At 39.6% G+C, this 20,984-nt stretch overlaps 1 protein-coding gene across 1 annotated transcript in view; it reads right to left on the reverse strand.

The window, feature by feature from the left end:
• Positions 1-1,050: 1,050 nt before the first annotated feature.
• RABEP1 (rabaptin, RAB GTPase binding effector protein 1) overlaps positions 1,051-20,984 on the reverse strand; it is a 75,306-nt gene continuing 55,372 nt past the window's right edge. Inside the window, exons 12-18 of the mRNA XM_073665257.1 lie at positions 19,701-19,799; positions 19,471-19,611; positions 17,306-17,495; positions 13,086-13,141; positions 12,704-12,802; positions 7,241-7,357; positions 1,051-6,212 (exon numbers count right to left, since the gene is read on the reverse strand). Coding sequence (XP_073521358.1) covers positions 6,111-6,212; positions 7,241-7,357; positions 12,704-12,802; positions 13,086-13,141; positions 17,306-17,495; positions 19,471-19,611; positions 19,701-19,799 — 804 coding nt within the window. The 3' untranslated portion in view covers positions 1,051-6,110. The remainder of the gene's footprint in view (positions 6,213-7,240; positions 7,358-12,703; positions 12,803-13,085; positions 13,142-17,305; positions 17,496-19,470; positions 19,612-19,700; positions 19,800-20,984) is intronic.

Consider the following 20,984-nt stretch of genomic DNA (forward strand, 5'->3'; position numbering starts at 1 on the left):
TGCGCACATAGCCTAAGAGTTGTTTTGGGGTAGTGAAAAATATCATCCCTAACATTTTTCCGCCAGAACAGTCAGTGAGATTCAACCCTTGTCCAGTAGAGAGGCTATCTCTGCGTCTTTGGCAATTGTCTGGTTCTTTTCTCCTGAAAATCTCCTCATTTATCATTATGAAGCAGCCAATTATTCTTCGTTTTCTCAGGAGGGGTTAATAAATGCCTCTCCCAACCTACATCTTTTAAATGCTAAAAGGGGAAATACCTCTACCATTCTTCAGAATTTAGGACTGATTAACAACTTTTTCTTCAATTCCAAAGAAAGAATAAAGGCCAACAATCCAGTAAAGCCTCTCCAGCTGGTTGGTGAATATCATTCTTTGCTACAAACAAGGCGGCTTTCACTCTCCTATTGTTAAGGCACATTCCACATGCTCTACAGCAGCTTCTTGGGCCAAATCCAACCATATTCCTCTGGATCAAATATGCAAAGCCATGATGTGGTCAACACTATATACCTTTATTAAAATATAGACTAGACATGACAGAACACTCAACCTTTGGCAAAAGGGTGTTAGAGAAAATTGTGCCTTAGGCCCCCCAGTTTTTTTTCTTTGCTTTTTGTTGCAAAGTCCCATACTCTGCTGCCATAGGACGTCCAGGAAAGAATAAAATGTGTTACCTGAAATTTTTGTTTCCTGGAGTCAACAGGCTGCACATGATTCCCACCCCAAGGAATTGATTGGGGTGGGAATCATGTGCAGCCTATGGACTTCAGGAAACTAACTCAAGGGTGATTTATTTATGTGACCCTTTAAAGTGGTAGTCATTCTTGCTACTAATCACTGCTAACTGTCTCTACTGTTGTAATCAGGGAAGTAACCTTAGCCCATACTTTGCTGCTTACATATTCCAGGAAACAAAAATGTCAGGTAACAAATTTTATTCTTTAGTAATGCAGCGTTTTTCTTTTTGAAACGGAATAAAAATTAAGCAATCAGTTTTGACCAAATGATGCAAAGGATCCAACTTACAAATAAAGAACAGAACATTAAGAGATTCTTCAGCAGCTTTTTAATTGTCAACACTTTTCAATACAGGACACATCTGTAGCATATGTTACACAGGGTTATAGAAAAGAATCCTGTTGTCAGGAGACATTGAAGACTTCAGATGAGAGCTCAGACTACTGTCCCTTCCAGCCTGTTACACAAAACTGTATATAGTACACCCTGATCAGTAAAATAGTATTTTACATGAAATGTTCTAGTAACTGTTCAGCGATTACGCTTGTATTTAATAAGTTAAAACAGAAAATCATGTGCCGCTACTGGCAATGGCATCTGACATCCGGATTACAAGAACCATGCATTCTAAGAGTGGTAAGCTTTAGTATATAGAAAGAGAAATACAACTTTATAAAAGGACATCGCCAGGTATGGGACACATTTAACAAAAATCCTTATTTTGTAGAATTAAGTGGTAGCATTATTGAATAATTACTTTTAGGAATGGGTTCGCCTTTTTGTTACGGTATATTGATAATCTGCTATATAATCATCATGGACAGGAAGGAGGGGGGCGTAAAATCTGATCTCCGTATGTACTTGAATGCCATATCTATAACCGCATTGGTGGCCACACGTTAGATAAAAGTTGGTTCAAACATCAAACGAATGTCATGCCCAAAATGGTTTTAGTCCATTTATGAACCTGGCCACGCATGTTAAATAACACCAAGTGTAGAACAATCTTTCTGGGAATATACTTCAATCTAAGGTATTTCATCTCTGGAGAAAAATTAAAATACAGACGATTTCATTTCAGATGATGACCATCTGAGCGCAGTTGGCATTTTCATCAAGTAATTTCTATAGGACCTTTAGTGAGTTTTTCTACCAGTATATACCTGCAATGTTCACAAGAGCCATTGTATTAGAAAGAGCGAGCAATTAGATGTGTTCTAGTCTTTATTCCTTGCTATATTCATATGCAAAATTGAGAATGAATACCGGCAAAAATGAGAGGGTAAATCTTTTTAACAATCAAAAGGTTTCCTCACTTCCATCTGCTGGTCTTCTTTCTTATTTTTTTTACCATAAATCAAAATCTGAGAAGAAAAACTTCACAGATAAAAGACATTTATATATAATCCCCTATTAATTACTGTAAAGTTAAATTTGTCAGCCCTTTCCTGCAAAATTAAAAGTGCATCCCTCATATTATATAAAGGGAAACTCTAAGGCCTCATTCACACATCTGTGCTTAAACACGTAAATGAAAAAAAGTGGTTGGTCACGGTTTCCGGTTTTAACAGTGTGTGTCATCAGTGTTTTTTCACGGATAGATAAATTAGAAAGTTTCTCCTATACTTTGCCATGTTAAATATGGACACCACACAGATGCCATAGACTTGTATCAGCACTTATCCGTGATATCAGAGAAAAACAGACAAGTCTCAGAGTTTAGCAGAGACATGCGGTCTGAGAGAAAACAGGGACAAGTGAACAGCCCATAGACTATAATGGGTGCGAGTTATATCCATGTTTTTCCACAGAAAGAATAAGTACATGCAACACAGATGTCTGAATGAGGCCCAAGCCACTATGAGAACCCTTTACTGCTTTGCAATAACTTTTTGAACATGTCCATGCATAGATTGTAGCTTTCAGCAATGTGTAGAAAATGATGCTACATTGCACATATACCAATTACCCATCTGGGTGGTGTCATTCAGGTTTAGAGTCATGTAGTCCCATGCCCCCTTCCCATTGACCGTGGCTGTCATAGATCTTTGAAAACCAGCCCACCTCTGTGGACAATTTTTTTCTTAAATGCATATATTTTCGCCATTCAGAAATGTTGTATCGTTTGGCTTTTTGTTTTTCTGCACACTCAAACTTTGATGTTGTCTTTGGCCATAAATCAGCTGAGAGATCAAGAAAAGGCAGACCAAAAGGGTTACAAACTCTCCCTTAAAATGAGTTCCCTGCAAAAATTTTTACTGAAACAATTTTGAAAAATATTTTTAGCCAAAAATCCATGCATTTAAGGCAGAAAAAAAGGGTCCTTAAAGGTGCATGACCCCTTTAAATTTTACACAATGCTTAGAAAGTTATTGCAAAGCAGTATAATACTACAGTTATGGTGTAGGGTGGGAAAATCAAGTGACAGATTTTTACCCATAGCTCATTTTCTAGTGTTGGCAGCTTTGGCTAAGGGTTTATCATTAGGGCTCATTCAGAAATCAGTTTTTTCCATATATGAAAAATTTTTTAATCCGTGATTAATCATTTTTTCTCGTATGTGGTGGTGGGGGAGAGGAGGTATCTCCTAGTAGAACAATCCATAGAAAACAGACAGCACTCAGATGCCATCTGGATGATTTTTTTTAATGGACCCATAGACGTGCATTGCAGAGTTTGATCTGACACTGATCAATATTGGCCACCTAGCTTGCAAATCATCATGAACGTGTGAACGGCTCCATAGACCCACCTAAAACCATACCTGTTTCGAATGCAATTTTTTTCTATTAATTATGTTTTTTTGTATCAGGTTTTTTTTTAAAGGCATTTTTGCATTTTTAGTAAAAGGCTTAATAAATACTTTGGACAAATTATGTTGCTGTCGCAATTTCACTACGTTGTTAATAGAAGCTTTGAATTTTTTTGTTATGGCAAAAACAGATGCCACATCAGATTGCGATAATTGACAAAAGAACCAGAAACTAATCCAGCACACTCAAAACAGTCCATTTTTCATGAACAAGAAAACTGAATTGTGAAACTTGCCTTATTGAACACAATTAATGATTGATGCCTGCAGTGTTGCTGTACTGTATATTGGGGGTCTGAGGTAGCATGAAAATCACCTCCTATCTCATCACAGGCTCAGTAAAATGCTACTTGGCTGGTTACCGACTATTCACTTTTACAGAGTCAGCCATACAACACAGGATGATTAACTACAAGTAAATCACCATGAGAAAAAATATCAGGAAACCACAACTTATATTCTTACAGGAGTCCTAGAAATGTAATCTTGGGAGTGAAACGCAATGTGGGATGCCCTCAAGCTGTTAATGAGGACAATAGTGAAGTAATAGAGTAGCCTCAAATTCAAAGTGAGAGAAATTCCACCATTTATGCAACTCTGGCTGGAAGGGATCACTGGACCATCCAACCAATAACTGCCGTAAAGCTAGTTCGCAACCCATTTTCGTTCCCTCCTCGCCATTCAAAAAAAGATTTGCTGCTTTATATACAACAAGCACTTCCTGTAGTCTCCGGATTGAAAGTGCAGGGAGCCATGCACAGGGCAATGGTGCACTGATTACTAGTGATATTAGGGATGCCCTCCTAAGAGGATTAATGGGTGGTAGAGAACCCATCTTTTGCTTGGTTACGAGCAACCTGCACAAGAGCCTAAGGGCTTTGATGTTTTGTCCATTGTGTGAGTGGTAGTAACATTAGGAATGTATTAAAAGATTTGTAATTTATAAATATATACTTGCAAACTTTTAATGAAAGGTAAAACTATTGTTTCACAGAAAAATATATCAGTTGCTTATTTTAATTACTGCTGTACAATCATGTAAAATAATATAACAAACAACTATGGAATGCAGGTTCTGAAATAGTGTTACTAAGTCAGGCTTCACATGTCTGACGCTCCTTTTCCAAATACAGACCACAATGTACAGTCTGGCCAAAGATCTCCTGACCCGAACTCAACAACAAACGCATAGATGAGGTTGTTTAATTCGGGTGAGGAGACCTGCAGCCTGTCTGGACAACGCGGTCAATGTACAAGCTGTGAATGTTAGACAGGTGAAGCCATTCCTAGGTGTAGTAAAAAAAAAATTAATATGAATCTGTCACCATTTAGGGTGCTTTAAATTAGGGCATCCAATAGAAACAGTTACTACCAGTTCTTTATTGGTGACTATGTAAACTATGTTTGTATATGGGGTTAAAACACAGTGTTACGTTTACCGCTACTAGGATTAGCCCTAATTTAATAGGTCCGTCTTGTTGATAGATTCTCTCATGCTAAAGTAAAATTGCAAGATTATATGGGGCTCGCAGCTGTCATATAGATCCACCAGGAATAATACAGCATCCATCCATAATGAGTGAAATTAACCCTCTCTACAGACAAATGCAAATATGACATGAGCATTTATATATGCTGTAAAATAAAAAACATGACATGCAACAGACAGATTCACTGTTACCGCTGTACACATTAAACCGGCAGTGCATGCTGCAATATACAGAATAAACTCTGATTTTATGTCTATATACTGCACAACAGAATTATTGACAGACCACACCACTGCTGAGTCCTTTACAAAAGAAAAAAATCCAGGCAATTGTAACAGTATTGCTAATATTCTTCAGATGAGAAGGATCAGTTTTTACTGCAGATGCGTCAAGACAAACCGTGAATTGAAATTCTGACCTCCAGCCATACAGGAATGAGTATCAATATACCATTTTATGCACAGAGTTTCTGCATTTGGATTAATAATTGGGTCAAGCTCTATCTGCACCAGAAACTTTTACCCATATTACCTCTTAGACACCTTTGTAATAACTGGATTTATGTTCATACAGTAGATTCCAAAATTTCCGTAAGGTTGTAATCCTAAAAAATAAAATAATTCAAACAGAAGGCCATTGTACAAAAGAAAAAGGACCAAATTATAATGTGCAAGATAGACCTGTCAAAAAAAACTATACTTGTGAGAAAGCGAACAGGACAAGAAGAAGGTTTTATGTAAAGGCTGCACAAAGTCCTCCACGTTATTTTGCTTTTGTTACTCAAAATGAAAAGAAAAGACAAAATACACATACTTTTATTATTATTATAGGGACAGCACTATTTAGTAAAGCAAAAGGTTTCATTAGTGTTCCTCATGGAAAGATTTTGCTCCTAGCTTTCAGGACGCCTACCTGCACAATGATTTATTCCCTTATACAGTGCTCTTATTCACATACAGCCATGTCCTCTGATCTGGGGATAAGAGTTAAATAATAATTAATTGTTACTATAAAGATGAGTTTTACAAAAAACTCAGCTGCAACCATAGATCTGTGTGACACAGCAATGTCATGTCTCAGGAAGCTGATTAATGTCAGTCAGTTTTGTATCGTTCAGAATAGCTCGGATTGCCTCTATTGACTCAGTTTGCCGAATACGTTCCAACTGCACCTGAAAATAAACAAACCAGAAATTCACTGTCTTGTGTCATCACCCACATAATGCTATAAACAAACACAATTCAATATATTTTAAAAATACCAATATACATAATTTAAAGTGACTGTCTTGTCAGGAGTTCAACAACTATCTTTCCTATGCTTGCTTTTAACTCAGCTCCATTAGGGCGGAGCAGTGATCTGTGACTACAGATGGCCTTCAGGAAGTGTGAAGTAGTCTGAGACACACCCCCTGTCTCATCATCAGACTTCTGCGCTCTCCCTCCAGCTTGGATTTCTCAGATTGACTGCTGTGTATAAGCACCGTATTACAAGAAGTCAGTGCACACATAAGCGATTTATAATCTTTGGCTCTTGCTGTGCTAGAAAGTACAAATTGATAGATTTCACACCATCTCCGTAAGGAGTACAGTCACTTTTACATGCACAGTGACACCAAGAAGAAGATCTGAAAAATGAATTGTTAACTTAAAATTTTAAATTTAAAAAGGTTTTATCTCATGAAGACAACCCCTGTAACATATGTCCTATTTGGGCATTTAGACATGACAGAAGAGAGTTCCCTTCTCGGGATCATCTCTAGGAACAAAAACTTTTTTGGTGGACACAAGCCATAGTGTATTACATAGACAGCCATTCATCAGCTGATCTTCCAGCACCTTCTCATGAGACAGCCCATTTAATTAACATTGACTATATACTTTGATAAAAGTAAAAGCCAACATCTTTTTACCCTATTTCCGCACTGTTCATGGCAAAGTAAATAAGTATATAGCACATGACTAAGATCAGCTTGAACACTTTGTAATTCTAACCTATACAGTAAGAATGAGGTTTCTGAACCCAACTTGTTATCAATAGATTCTAAGACAATTGTGGCAAATTTATTCAGAGGATGTATGTTGTATAACACAATATTAATTTACCACAAAAATGTTGCTTTTTATCAAATCTTTGAAATAGAAGACTAAATGCATATACAGTCTCCAGCAATATCTAATAAAGTTCATGTGTTTTCACCTGCAGAGTTTGTGATAACTTCACAAAGTCTCTCTGCACCTGCTCACTAACATCCAGCTCTGTTTGTAGCCGCTGTGCTTTGTTCTTTTCTTCAAAGAGCAAATGTTCAAGGCTTATCTAAAAAACAAGAACAGAAATCTCTATTTAGCGGCTTAAACTTTTTAATCATTATATATTAACATGCTACTAATATGTAAAAGTGGTTTGAGTTCCAGGGTTACTTAGATCTAGTTAACAATTGCGGGTTTGGTTCTTGCAACGATAAGTGGACTGAGGGTCTGATTCATTAAGACTGGCGTACATAACAGTCTTAAAAAACAAAAAAAACCCCTTCCTTGAGTAGAATGGTGCCAAGAACCTTCTCATCTGGTGTGCGCCTCACCATAAATGCTACTCCAGTTAGGGTCTGCAGTAACATTTTGACACAAACTGTCCCACTCTATATCTCTTCCATAGCTTGGCCCATTTTGAAGGAGCTCATTGAAACTGTTGTGAAAACGCTAAAAGTCACTAACTTCTTGTGTAACTCTGCGTTGCGCAAAAAGACAATGACTTACCAGTAATGTGATTTTTCCAGAATCCATCACAGCACCACGAAAGAGGATCTGCTCATCAAGGACAGGAAATCTACAGAATAAAAGGGCGGAACCTCTCCCCCACATTAGTTGGGTTACAGAGCATGAGAGGACCTCTATTAATATATACAAATTATATATAATATTTATATATAAAATATATATAAATGTTATACATTTCTATATAATTTATATCTAAATATAAATTATATATAAAAAGTTATATACAAAATACCATCACCGTAACCTATATACACCACATGAACTAAAACCCATTATCAGGGACGGGGGGGGGGGGGGGGGGATAGGTGGAGGAGGGAAGGAAAAAAAATATATAAGGGTGCCGTCATGGGTTCTGGAAAGTCCCATTACCGGTAGGTAATTATGGAGGAACCACCGCCTGTATAACTAAAGGATAGACCAACAGAAGAGGCCAAGTAAATTCTACAGTGCTTACAAAATGTAGAAGGAGAGGACCATGTTGCCGCTTTACATATCTGATCAATAGATACCTCTGACAAGGAGACTGCAATGGCCCGAGTAGAATGAGCCCTCATGTCCCCTGGAGCTGGCCTATCACTTGAGGAATATGCCAACTTAATGGACTCTCTAATCAACCTGGCTAAAATACTTCTTCAGGCTTCCAGACCTTTCCTAGGTCCCTCAAAGGAAACTAATAAGACTCGCTTTTCTTCCAAGATTTTGTGGCCGATATATAGTTTATCAAGCAGCTCCTGACATCCAGGGCCAGAATGGTGCTATCAGGATCACGCTCGCCTGATCCAATTTGATTTTCCTCAGTACTGCTGGAATCAACATCACTGGTGGAAAAGCATAGGCTGGATTGAAGTACCATCGGACTAGAAAAGGCATCTACCATATGCGGCTCTTCTCTTGGATCTAGCGAGCAGAACTTCTTTACTTTTCTGTTTGTTCGCAAACAGGTCTATAACCGGAAGATTTGAAAGCTGATTGATTCATTGCCCATTCTCCTTGTCCCAGCCGATTGCGGCTTAGGAAGTCTGCTTTGTCATTCTCTTTCCCTTTGATTTGCATTGCTGTTAACAAAAAGAGATGGGTTTCCACTATCTGAAAAATGTGATCGGTTACCACCATAAAAGAACCGGATTGAGTTCCTCCCTGATGATTGAAATAAGCTATTGTCACTGTTTTCCAACAGGATACAAACATGCAGGACCTGTATAGATGAGAGAAGTTTCTCCACCGCATACTTCACCACCAGTAGCTCTGTCACGTTGAAGGAACCAAACCTTTCTTCTTTTAGCCAACAACTTTGAACCAGACGATCTTCCAAAAAAGCATCCCTATCCCCTTGGACTCGCATCTGTGGTTATGATGCTTGAGACTTGATTTCCCCACGCAAGTCCCCTTCATAGATTATCTACATTTAAAATCAAATCTCTCCTTTGGTGGTTAACTGAAGAAAGAGTCCATCTTCTTTCTAAACAGCCTTTTTGCGCACTTTCACTTCTCAGGCTATCTTGCTATAACCTTCTAGTGAGCAACTGTGCCCACAGCACCTCTGGGATGCAAGTCTCCAGCAACGACATGGCTTTCAGGAGAGTCATGGTAGGGTTGTCTATCATTTTTGACACATGGTATGACATCTTTTCCTTTTCTTTTGGAAGACAACAGCTCTGACTTACAGAGTCTGAGAGAAGGCCCAGAAAAAAAAACTGAACTCTCAAGGGAACTAGTCTGGACTTTCAGGTTTAGAAGCCAGCCTAACTTGGTCAGGGTGGTTCTGACACCTAACTGGGAGCTGCAATATTTGACAAATTTGCCCACAATCAGAAAATCATCCAAATATGGTATTACTACGTTGCTCTTCTCCCAAAGATGAACTGTCACTTTTGTTATAATTGCATAAAAGACCCTTGGGGCCATCGACAGACTTAAGGGCAGGGCCCTGAATTAAAAATGCCTGATCTTCCCATCTTTTGGTTGAGCCACTCACAGGAACTTCTGATCTTGCGTATGAATCGGGACATGATAGTATGCGTCATTTAGATCCAGAACAACCATATAAACCGCACGGAAACAGAAGCTTTTAATGTCGATTTTATGGACTCCATCTTGAAAGGTTGGGTTTTCAGGAACATGTTCAGATTCTTCAGATTGATGATGGTCTTGAAGGTGCCGTCCAGCTTCCTTATCAAGCGAAGGGGAGAATAGAAACCTTCTCTTTCTTCCTCTACTGGAACTTTTAGGACAACAGATTCTTGTACAAGTTCCAGAACTTCTGTTTCCAGGGATAACTGTTCCCCAGAGGCCTCTGAGGATTCATTACCACAGAGGTCTGCAGAGAAACAGCCATAAACTTCAAATCGCCAGGATATATTGGGAATCCAGCCGCTCAACAAGATTCTTGCCCAGTCAGGGAAGAAAATGGAAATCCCTCCCCCTACACTGGGATGATTTTTGAGGAGAGGCCCCAACACATGAACCCTCTGTTTTTTCTCTGCCGCTCTTGCCATTTCTCTTGTTCTCTAGGAGGTCTCCTCCAGTCCTAACTTCTCCTCCGAAAGGCACTCCTGTATGCAGGGATGGACAAATTAGGAAACCTCTTCTTGCCATTTTAGGCTATGTGCAGTATGTCATCCAGCACAGTGCCAAACAGACACTCCCCTTCACATGGGATGGAACAGAGTTTGGTTTTCAACTGGATTTCTCCCGGCCAGTATTTGAGCCATAGGGCTCGGAGGGCTGCGATGGAGAGAACTTCTGAACTGGCTGCCAATCTCACCAAGTCCGCAGAAGTGTCCACTAGGAATGCCGCTGCTCTACTACGGGATAGTGGCCACGATGTTTACCACTTTATCCCTTAGCTGACAATCCAATTGGTCTACCCAGACCATCATAGACCTAGCCGTACAGATCACTGAAATGGCTGGCTTTAGGGACATTGTTGAGGATTCCCAGACATTTCTCAAGTAACCATCTGCTTTTATATATAAAGGATCTTTAAAGCAAACCTGTCAGCAGGATTGTGCTCAGTAAACTACATACACTGTCAGGTGGGCGATATTACACTGATTAAAATGAGACCTTTGTTTGATGAAATCCGTCCTGTGGTTCTTTTGTAATCTTTACTTTCAGTTTGGAGATAATGATCTGTTCGTGCTTCGGGGTGGGACTGTGGGTGGCGCTCTATCTGGTGCTCTGCTTACATATTCATCTGTAAGCTCTTATGACAGGTCACTGATCGTTCAGTGACCTGCCTCCTATTTTACATAATGCACCTAGTAGTGTGGTGCTAGGTAAAATAGGAGGCAGGTCACTGAACAATCAGTGAGCTGTCATAAGAGCATACTGATGAATATGTAAGCAGAACAGTCTCAACCGCAATTAAATGTGGGACCAGCCTGGTACAGTGCCTCCCTCCAATTGGACGCCTCCTCCGGACCCCCCGGAAGTGAACTAACTTCCAGGCCAGAAGTCACAGACACGCTCGTCATGAGGGCGCGCCTCTTCCAGGACCCACAGTGTATGCACAGCCCAAGATGACACGGCGACCGGCAGACACATGAAAATGCCACCAACACCTGCTACAGCCCCCAGTGGACCTGCTGCGGAACTTCCAGGACCTAAGCACCAGCGCTGCAGGCACACAGCCGCTCTTCCAGGAGACAAAGGCAGGCCTGGGAAGCGCTCTTCTGTCTTCTTTCCGCACCAGACTCTTCAGATGTAGTTTAACCTTCAAAGACAGGAAACTAACTGATGTGGAGGAGATGTTTCGCCCTTTTATTTTATAGGTTTCCCGTCTTTGATGGGCAGATCCCCTCTCGTGGTGCGGTCATGGGTGAAAGTAAAATATTGCTACTTTTCAAAGTGTTTAATGGGGTAAGACCCAGATTCTTCAATCAGTTGAAGTTGATTTTACTTTGTGTTCTCCCTTCTAGCTAATAGAGGGAAGCTTTCAGCATATAGACATTAGAACACCTATATTAAAAAACAAACAAAAAAAAAAAAACTGTCAAGTGATAAATGCTGCCCAATCCATGGTTTGGACAGCATGAATCAACCACTGGCTGTACGATCACAGTCATGTATGTTTGCCTCTGAAATGCTGCGGTGTTTCAGAGAAAGATATATTTTTAATAGGCACTGGGGACCGAGGTGCACAGGAGACTAGTCGTAGAGGAGGGGTCCTTGTGCCTTCACCCCACCCTCTGACAGTTACTGGCAAGCCTCAGCCTATATCCACAGTTTGGGCAGTATGTATCACCTGACAGGTTCCCTTTAGAACTGGAGTTTCATATGTCAGTCTAAGAAATAAGATCTTAGGAGTGGTTTGCGGCAAAAATGTATTAAAATGCACACACCAATTAACACACAAAAAGTATTTTAGACTGTCTGAAAGTGAGAAAATTAAATCCGGCTATAAACAGGTGTAAATTTGTGTCAAAATGTATGCTATTTTCTGACTTATCTTAAGAAATCTGTCTAAAATATGCATCTTTCAATTGACATGAGTCGCAAAAAATTGAAGTGCTTAACTTGGTACACACCACCGTTGGCAACTCTCTAACTCAAAAACTGGTGTAAACTGCTAAATGAATGTGTACCACCCCTTCAGTATTTTTGAGTGCATGGGAATCAAGCACAAATATTTATCAGCAAAGTCGCTTCAAGGATCCTTCAGGTTCAGGGTGTGGCTGGCCACAAGTCTGAAACTCTACCCACATGTGGTAAGCCATTAACCAAGGGTGGGTGGAGTTTCCCTAGAGATGCCCACTATCACACAGCCATCGTTAATGTGTATTAGCAGCAAAAGGGTATTACCCAAGTCAACAAACTTTGGAAATCCTCAAACAAATCTATTATAATCTAAAATTCTTAATATGAGAAATGGCTTAACATATACCTTGCTTGAGGTCTCCTTTCTAAGCTGCTCTTCCAAAGAGATTTTCAGTTCTTGAATATCCTCAAGTTCTTTTCTTTTTCGCTGCAAGGTGGATTCCAGCTGTAGGGAAAAAAAAACACCAACTAATCATACTACAATACCATTGTACACCAGAGCTTTATATTTGAGCTGCCTCGAGAGATCACTTGGAACTATGTAGAAACCAGTCAGCCAACAGATCGTGACCGCAGCTTTTGACTGTGCATTTGCTTCAGATCAGGGGAAGTGTAAAACAAGCAATGTATTTGGCTTTAAGAGCCTGACAAACATACATTAATGCAGAAAAAAAAAAAAGAGTCCACACATGAAATTCCCAAATAAGAACATAGATTCAGGTCCATACCTGGTCTTTTTCCAATTTTATCCTGTCCAGCTCCACTTTTAAACTTGATATTGATGCTATAAAAAGAGAAGCAAATTATCTGAGCATTGCAGAAAAATGAATCCAACAAGAATGTGTCATATGACAGCACAATCATGGCGCAAAAACTAAATTAAGGAATCACAATGATGATCATACATATTGTGATATATATTGGACATCTATATATTCAGGAAAGTTAAAAGGTACACAATAAGACTTGTGAATGTGAATTTACTCTAACTACATTTTTAAAGAAAGCATCAATGCTGGTAAATAATGTTTTGAAGCTCAGATTTAAAGGAGTTCAGTTACTCTATAGGACTAGACTCTCCTGTGCTACAACATGGAGAAGTGGAGGAGATTCTAGTCGGCACGTGGCCGCAAGTATGTGAATTGCATACATGTGATCACGTGACTGCTCACATGCATGGGAAATACAGGGGAATTGCGACAGTGTGTGCACTGCACACTGTCACAATTCGGCACTCTGAAATCCTATAGATTGAACCTAGGCAGATTCCCTTTAACTGAGATGTCCAGCTTAAAGCTGTAATGGCACCCATCCTGTCAGCGGAAGGAAGCAATGCATTTATACCATAGCTTGGAATGGAAATTTTGTGGGCCAATTAGATTTTTTCTAATACTCCAGAAGAAGACCTTAAAAAACCCTCAAAAAGTCAAGAAAAGGTAGACAATGTAAATTAAGACATTAATATACAAAGAGGACTTGATTTCTCTCTCCTCAGGACTTCCGTCTGCAGCTAATTTGAGCCTACAATAGTTAGTTTAGTGCATGAACATGGGACTGAAGAAACAAATCTCATACCTTCTAAGATGTCTTTCAGTGATAGGTAAAGAAAAGAAAAGAATATAAAAGATCAACAAGAATAAATAAAGAACAAAGAAAATAAAGCATAATTAAAAATCACGTTAGGCACAATAAACTATCATTGCAAACGCGTTTATAACATTTAAAGAGCATTTTTATCTAAAACAAAACAACCACATCCTCATAAATCACAAGTTACAAAAGTCAAAATTCGATAATTTTGAGATCTTGGAATTTTTTTCTATTCTGCAATTGAGTGGTGGAAGAATTGGATATTTAACCTCTAAGTGACGGAGCCAATTTTGACCTTAATGACCAGGCCAAATTTTACTATTCTGACCAGTGTCACTTTATGTGGTAATAACTCTGGAACGCTTCAACGCATCCCATTGATTCAGAGATTGTTTTTTCAAACATATCAAACAAATTTTACCACTATCATGAAGTATAATATGAAATGTGTTATGCAATTTCTCCTGACCATGCAGATACCCCATATGTAGGGGAAAACTACCGTTTGGGCGCACAGCAGGGCTCGGAAGGGAAGCAGCACCGTTTGACTTTTTGAACGCAAAATTGGCTGGAATCGAAAGCGGACGACATGTCGCGTTTGGAGAGCCCCTGATATGCGTAAACAGTGTAAACCCCCCACAAGTGACCCCATTTTGGAAACTACACCCCTCAGGGATTTTATCCAGGGGTATAGCAAGTATTTTGAACCTACAGGTACGACACAGAATTTGTAAACAAAGTTTATTTTTTTCACAGAAATCTTGCTTTAGCCCCAAATGTTTTATTTTTGCAAGACGTAACACCAAGTGGACCCCACAGTTTGCTACCCACTTTCTTACGAGCGCGGCGATACTCCACATGTAATCAAAAAGACTTGTTTGGACAAACGGCAGGACCAATATTTGAATTTTGGAAAGCAAATTTGGCTGAAAGATGGTGGCACCATGTCCCATTTGCAGGGCCCCTAAGGTACCTAAACAGCAGAAACCCTCCACCATATGACCCCATTTTGGAAACTACACCTCTCAAGAATTTTATCCAGGGGTATAGTGAGGATTTTGAACCCAAAAGGTACTACACATTTGCTAACATTAGGTTGTCATATTGAATATGTCGTCATTAGTGTTGAGCGCAAGTGCTCGTTACTCAAGTTTGCATTGGGTGCTCGGGTATGCACCGAGTATCGCGTGTCCTTGAGTGACATGCTCGAGTCTCTATTATCTATTTATCACCTTATCAGTTTGTGCAGTTTAAAAACACAAAAGTTTGTGTCGATCCTTCCTTGAAACAATTTTAAAATACTGGGTTAAAGCTTTTAGTTAATACTTCTATTAGCCTATCAATTGGGGAAATTCATGACCAAAGAAGGAAATAGATATTATTGGTATGAAATAACTCATAATGGACAAATGTCTCACAGGAATTTAGAACTGAGCTTTCTAGTAAAGAATCTCTCCTTCAGCATCTATCTCATTCATACTGACTTTTGATCTTATATAACCGGTACACAAGGTTAGTAATATTAGTAATCTGATCACACAACAACTAGCTTCCGCTATTTTGTGGCTCACTCTGATTATAGTATCACAAAGCACTCAGTAATTGGTGTGGCCACAGACCAACACCTCATTAATTAGTATGGGCCAACGTTCAAACATTGCTAATAAAAATGATCATCTGCCTCCCCAACTAGTTTCACCATCACTGGCTTCATCAGGGGGTGGAGGCTATGTTACCTTTTTAATAATCACAGAACCTTTCTTTAGTTAGGGCTTATTTGCCTTATGGAAATTTGTAAATAAAGAATAAATACCCTACGCTGGTTCTTAGGAACAATTTTTTTGGGACATGCTCGAATCTCCACCCCGCATGTTTTGAGGCTGTTAAGACACCCAAAAATAAACATATTGGTATTGTCCGTGTATGGCAATTACTACTACTTCATTGTAAAGTTCTGCGGAATATGTTGACGCTATATAAATAAAAATTATCATCATATTATTATGGCAGGCAATCCCGGCATGGTTTTTTTGGCTGTCTACCAGCCGCAAAACATACAGATGCAAACTCGAGTAACGAGCACTTACGCTCAACATTAGTCGTCATATCGTCATTTTTTTTTTTTTTACACTTTTGAAAAACCACCAATCCTAACTCCAACCCTAACCCCAATGATCAAAAGGAACCAATAGGAAAAAATTCCCTTTTGTTGCCGGGTAGCGGCTCATGCGCCCGCCATTATTTTTTCAGGAAGAGGACGCGGAGGGCTGGGGACGGCGGAGATACTGGGGGGGGGGGGGGGGGGGGGTGTGTGTTAGAGAGTGGCAGCTCAGGGGACAACATTTCGCTCTCCTCTAACATGTATATCATGTCAGAGGAGAGAGAAATGATTTTAATAGTGGGCACAGGTTTGTTTTTTCGTGATCGCAGTTATTCATTGAATAGCAGTCTGTGTCTATATGCAAACTTACACAACAAAAGCTGCAAATCTCTGATAAAACCGCCCACTCGAACAGTGATATGCACAATGAAAAAATAAAGGAATCCATTATATGAAAATAAAGTTATGATCTCAATAACCAATCCAGTTTTAGGATCTCTACTTGCTATCCATCCATAAAAACATTCTTGTTTGTTCAATGGGGAACAATACTTTCAAAGAAACTTTTCAGTTTTAACTGCCATGTATGTACACAAGAGGAATAACACTATATCTGGCCATTACATGATTAGTGTCGGACATTTTTTGCCAGTTTTTCCCTTTGCAGGATCTATCTCCGACCTCGTGGATAGAGGAAAAAAAATTAACATTTCTTTCAAAAGATACATTGCAAAGTTTCCTACATTTCATTGTACTATTTATGTAGTTTGTTGGAGGTACTGTTCCCATTTCAATCCAGAGACTGGAAACCTGTCCTCAACTTGTTTAACCTACAAATGCACAATAAAGACATGTAATCCCTCCTACACTACTCTCAACTAGATCAGCAAAGGCCAGGGGTGCAGTGACTTCTACGATATATCCTTTTCTGTGTTTTAATTATTTTGTTTAAGAGCCCTTTAAAATGTGCCTATGAATGACAAAAATGATGCAGAAAATCAGTTCCATGCCCTATTCTTTCTGATTCACTGTGGATTTTATCCAAAGTATTAAAATGGATGAAAATGTTTCCTGAAAATTTAGATCATCACCTTTTAATACCTTTTTATTAGCCCCGTTAATTTATAGTCTTAAATTTTTCCAACTTTCTATGTGCAACATGAAAGTGCAGAATAATGAGCAATTGTTTTCGATAACCGTATTCTGCCATCACTATTTCAAGACATCCTGTCCTGGATAAGTACAATGAGAAGTTACCTATTTCCTCTTTACAATTCTCTATTTCAATCTGAAGTGTTTCTTCTATATTTTCCTTCTGACACTGTTCCGCTTGAATTTGCTCTTTTAAGAAGAGAATTTCTGCTTTCAGCTTTTCTTCAAGGTGGTCTGAGGCTGTACGGACACTAATAATGTCTTCACGGTATTTCAAAACTAACTCATGCAGTTCCTAAAAAAAATAAAACACATTAGCCTATAACAGCACTATGAAAAATGTAAAAATGTAACAAAGGTACATTTCAATGCGTTAAACAGCAGCTTTAAACTTAATATTGCCATCGTATTTTCAGAGGAGCCGAGAGAAAGACTACAGTAGTTTCTTTTCCATCAGAACTAGTCCATAAACATTGGATGAGGCCACTGAAAACATGCGACTTCAGGAAAGCTAGGAGTGCAAGGATATTGTAGATCTGCTCCCCTGAAACCTCATTTCTAGAGTGGCCTCCAAGAAAAATAATAAATTATATCAATATTCAAAGAGAACCCATCAGTAACACTACCCCTGCAAAAACATAGGTGGTGCCAGATAGGGCAGAGTGAAACATCATGAAATGCATTTCAAACATATTCGCGCAACTGCAGTCTACGGCTCCTCTTCGCTCCCCCGGCCCTACCATACTTCTTGACAATGAAAACGGTGGCGCTGCTATTTTGTGTCACCCCTACTCTCTGTCAAACAAGGAGCGATGGTGGCGCCAGCAGGGAGAAGCAAAGAGGAACCATAAATGGTAGGTGCACTTGCTAACCTAATTTGCATATCAAGTAAAGCCTAATTTCTGCGCTACTCCGCAGCATATTGCGCCAGGATAGGTATTTTTCATACTGTTTTAAACTGCCCTGCACTAACTCAGCTCGCGCAGGGATAGTGTTACCGACAGGTTCCCTTTAAGTATACAAAGGAAAATAAGAATTTAAAAAAAAATGCAAAACCTGAATTAGTTGAGAAAAATTTTGTACACCCCTTTACGCCGAAGCAGGTATTCGCCTTACTTGACCAGAAAAATCTGATATATGTCACATTATGTGGTAATGGTCCAAATTAAATAAAAAAAAGCGGTCTATAGGGCGCTAAAAGAATGAACACTAGAGGTGAAAAATTTTTTAGGACTAAAAAATAAATTTAATGAGCCCTTTCCACAATTTTAACTTTATTAGATTGCAGGTGCCATGCTGCATTTGCAGAGACCCAGAGGTGCCAAAAGAAAATAATTACCCCACAACAGTGACCACATTTTGGAAACTACAACCCACATGGAATTCATCAAGGAGTGTAGTGTGCATCTAGAACCCACAAGTACCTAAAAAACAGTGGTGTAAAGAGAGTCTGATGGGCCTCGATGCAAAATTTGGACTAGGACCCGGCCCCCCCCCCTTCATGTTGTATGTATTCAGATGTATGGGCCCTCGTAACTTTTTTAAATCGTACAAGGACATGCATGTTGCCTCTCCTCCCCCATTATGTAGTAATGTCCCCCATCCTGGGCCCATCGTGGTATATAAGTCTTCCATCCTGGAATATATATCTCCCATATAAGAAGGATATAAGAGCAGAAGTTTAGAGAATGGGATAAGACAATATCTACTAACTAGCACCATGTGGGAGTCGATACTAGATTGTGTGTTGCCATACATTTATGCCTACTTTATACAGCAACGCAGCATTAACATTCTGCCATTGCTAAACAGAGGCAGACCACTGACAATTCAGAATTTCAGCCTTCTGTACACTCAGTGTACAAGCAAGTAAACTACAATTCATGATACCACTCAGGACATCAGAAGAAATGCAGTGTAGCGTTTTTCCAACTTTCTTTATACAATACTAAAATCTGTAAAATATTGCTTGAAGGTGGACATTTTATCCTATTACCTGCTCCTGTGCTGAGGTTTCCATGGTCCCTGCCAGTCTGTTCATCAGGCTCCAGCAACGACATGCAGCGTGTGATAGCTGCAGCATAATGGGTGAACATAACTGAAGCCAGCACAGACGCCAGTGGTTTGCTGCAGGAGTCTCATGTGTTGCTGGAGCCAGATGAGCAGAGAGCAGAGGCTGCAGACCAAGCAAGAGTCAGCAGAGGATTGATAAATGTATTATTCTTTTTTGTAATTTTGTATTATCAGCTGTTCATAAATTCTAGAATTACCTCAATGGTATCTGGAAGGATGAAGTTTTCTGCTTGTTGGAGGGACACGTGCAGACCATGTTTTCCTTGAAGACTCTCATTGTCCTTCTGTAACCTGTTCAACTCTTCAGAGACCTGCTCTCGCGACTGCATAAGAACTGCCTGAAAATGAAAGAAATTTAATTCACAGTATAAGTTATTATTAACAGTAATACTGTACTGTCAGTTTCCACCTCATTCCATAGTATTACCATTTGCTCTTGAACACTTCTCTTTGCCATAGAGAACGCATGTTGTAAATCTGTAAGCAGAGTTTCTGAATCCTGGGTTTTCTGTGTAAGGATCGATATCTAATCAAAACACAGGCAAAACCGTTACAATCAACAGGCAGCAAATAGGACAAAATCTGTGTCTATTACAAGTTAGGGACAAGAAATCTCTGCTGAGATCAGATCGAGGACACCGTGCAGCTACACTAGAACTTTAGAGGGGTTCTTCCAGCTAAACAAGCATCATCTCCCCTACATTTAAGATTAGTTGGGGTCACCACCCCTGAACATAAAGTCACTTTATAAAATGGGAAACACACTAATATTATCTCTCTACTATTTCTGTCAGTCAGAACAGATTGAGCTTTCTTAAAGGGTAGCTATATATTTATTTTTTATAACTTTATCGTAAATTATTTCTCCTCGATGGAGGTACAAATCCTGAGATGCCCAAGCAGTCACGCAAAAGTCTGCTCTGTAGCATGATAATCATTAAAAGGTAACCCTTCACCAGAAAAAAAACACACTATTAACCTGCACATAAGGACTTAATCTGCAGGTTACTAGTGTTACTAACCAGCCCGGCGTCTGCACGTAGACGACCGCTGCAGGGAGAAATTACATTTTATTCTTCTAGGCAGCATTCTGTTTCAGTCACCACTGAGTATACAGAGCGGCAGCTGTAACCGCTTCCCTGGCTCTGAATGACACTCGCTCTGCATCAGGGCCAGGGTTACAGCCGACGCTCTGTATACCCCAGCCCTGACTGACAAATGGCTCTAATGCAGAGCGAGTGTCAGTCAGCCGCCACTTTGTATTCAGTGGTGGCTGAAGCAGCGCCACCCCGTGACTAAAACCGAATGCTGCCGGGGAGAATACAGTCAATTTTCTTCCTACAGCGTTCAGCTACGTGCAGATGCCAGGCAGGTTAGTAATGCTATTAACCAGCAGATTAGCCTCATATCTGAAGGTTAATAGCGTTTTTTTCTGGTGACAGCTTCCCTTTAAGCAATTATGGGCTCAATAGAAAGTGCATTAACCTGTAGACAATTCTACGAGCCTGTGCATACTATGCAGCAGCTCAATGCAATACAGTGCAGATTTACGAATGATGAAGGGGTATCACAGGACATTCTTCCCCACCAATCTAGAGGACATGTAAGTATACTATATATGCATATATATTAGGCAGCGGTGGAAAAAATGCTGTGTACATAGTAATATTAACGCTTTTATGGAGCCTTGAAGGCAAAAAGTGGTTACACA

The sequence above is a fragment of the Phyllobates terribilis genome, unplaced genomic scaffold (assembly GCF_046119375.1).
Source record: "Phyllobates terribilis strain yellow unplaced genomic scaffold, ASM4611937v1 Scaffold_2__4_contigs__length_985480577, whole genome shotgun sequence".
Taxonomy (NCBI): Eukaryota; Metazoa; Chordata; class Amphibia; order Anura; family Dendrobatidae; genus Phyllobates; species Phyllobates terribilis.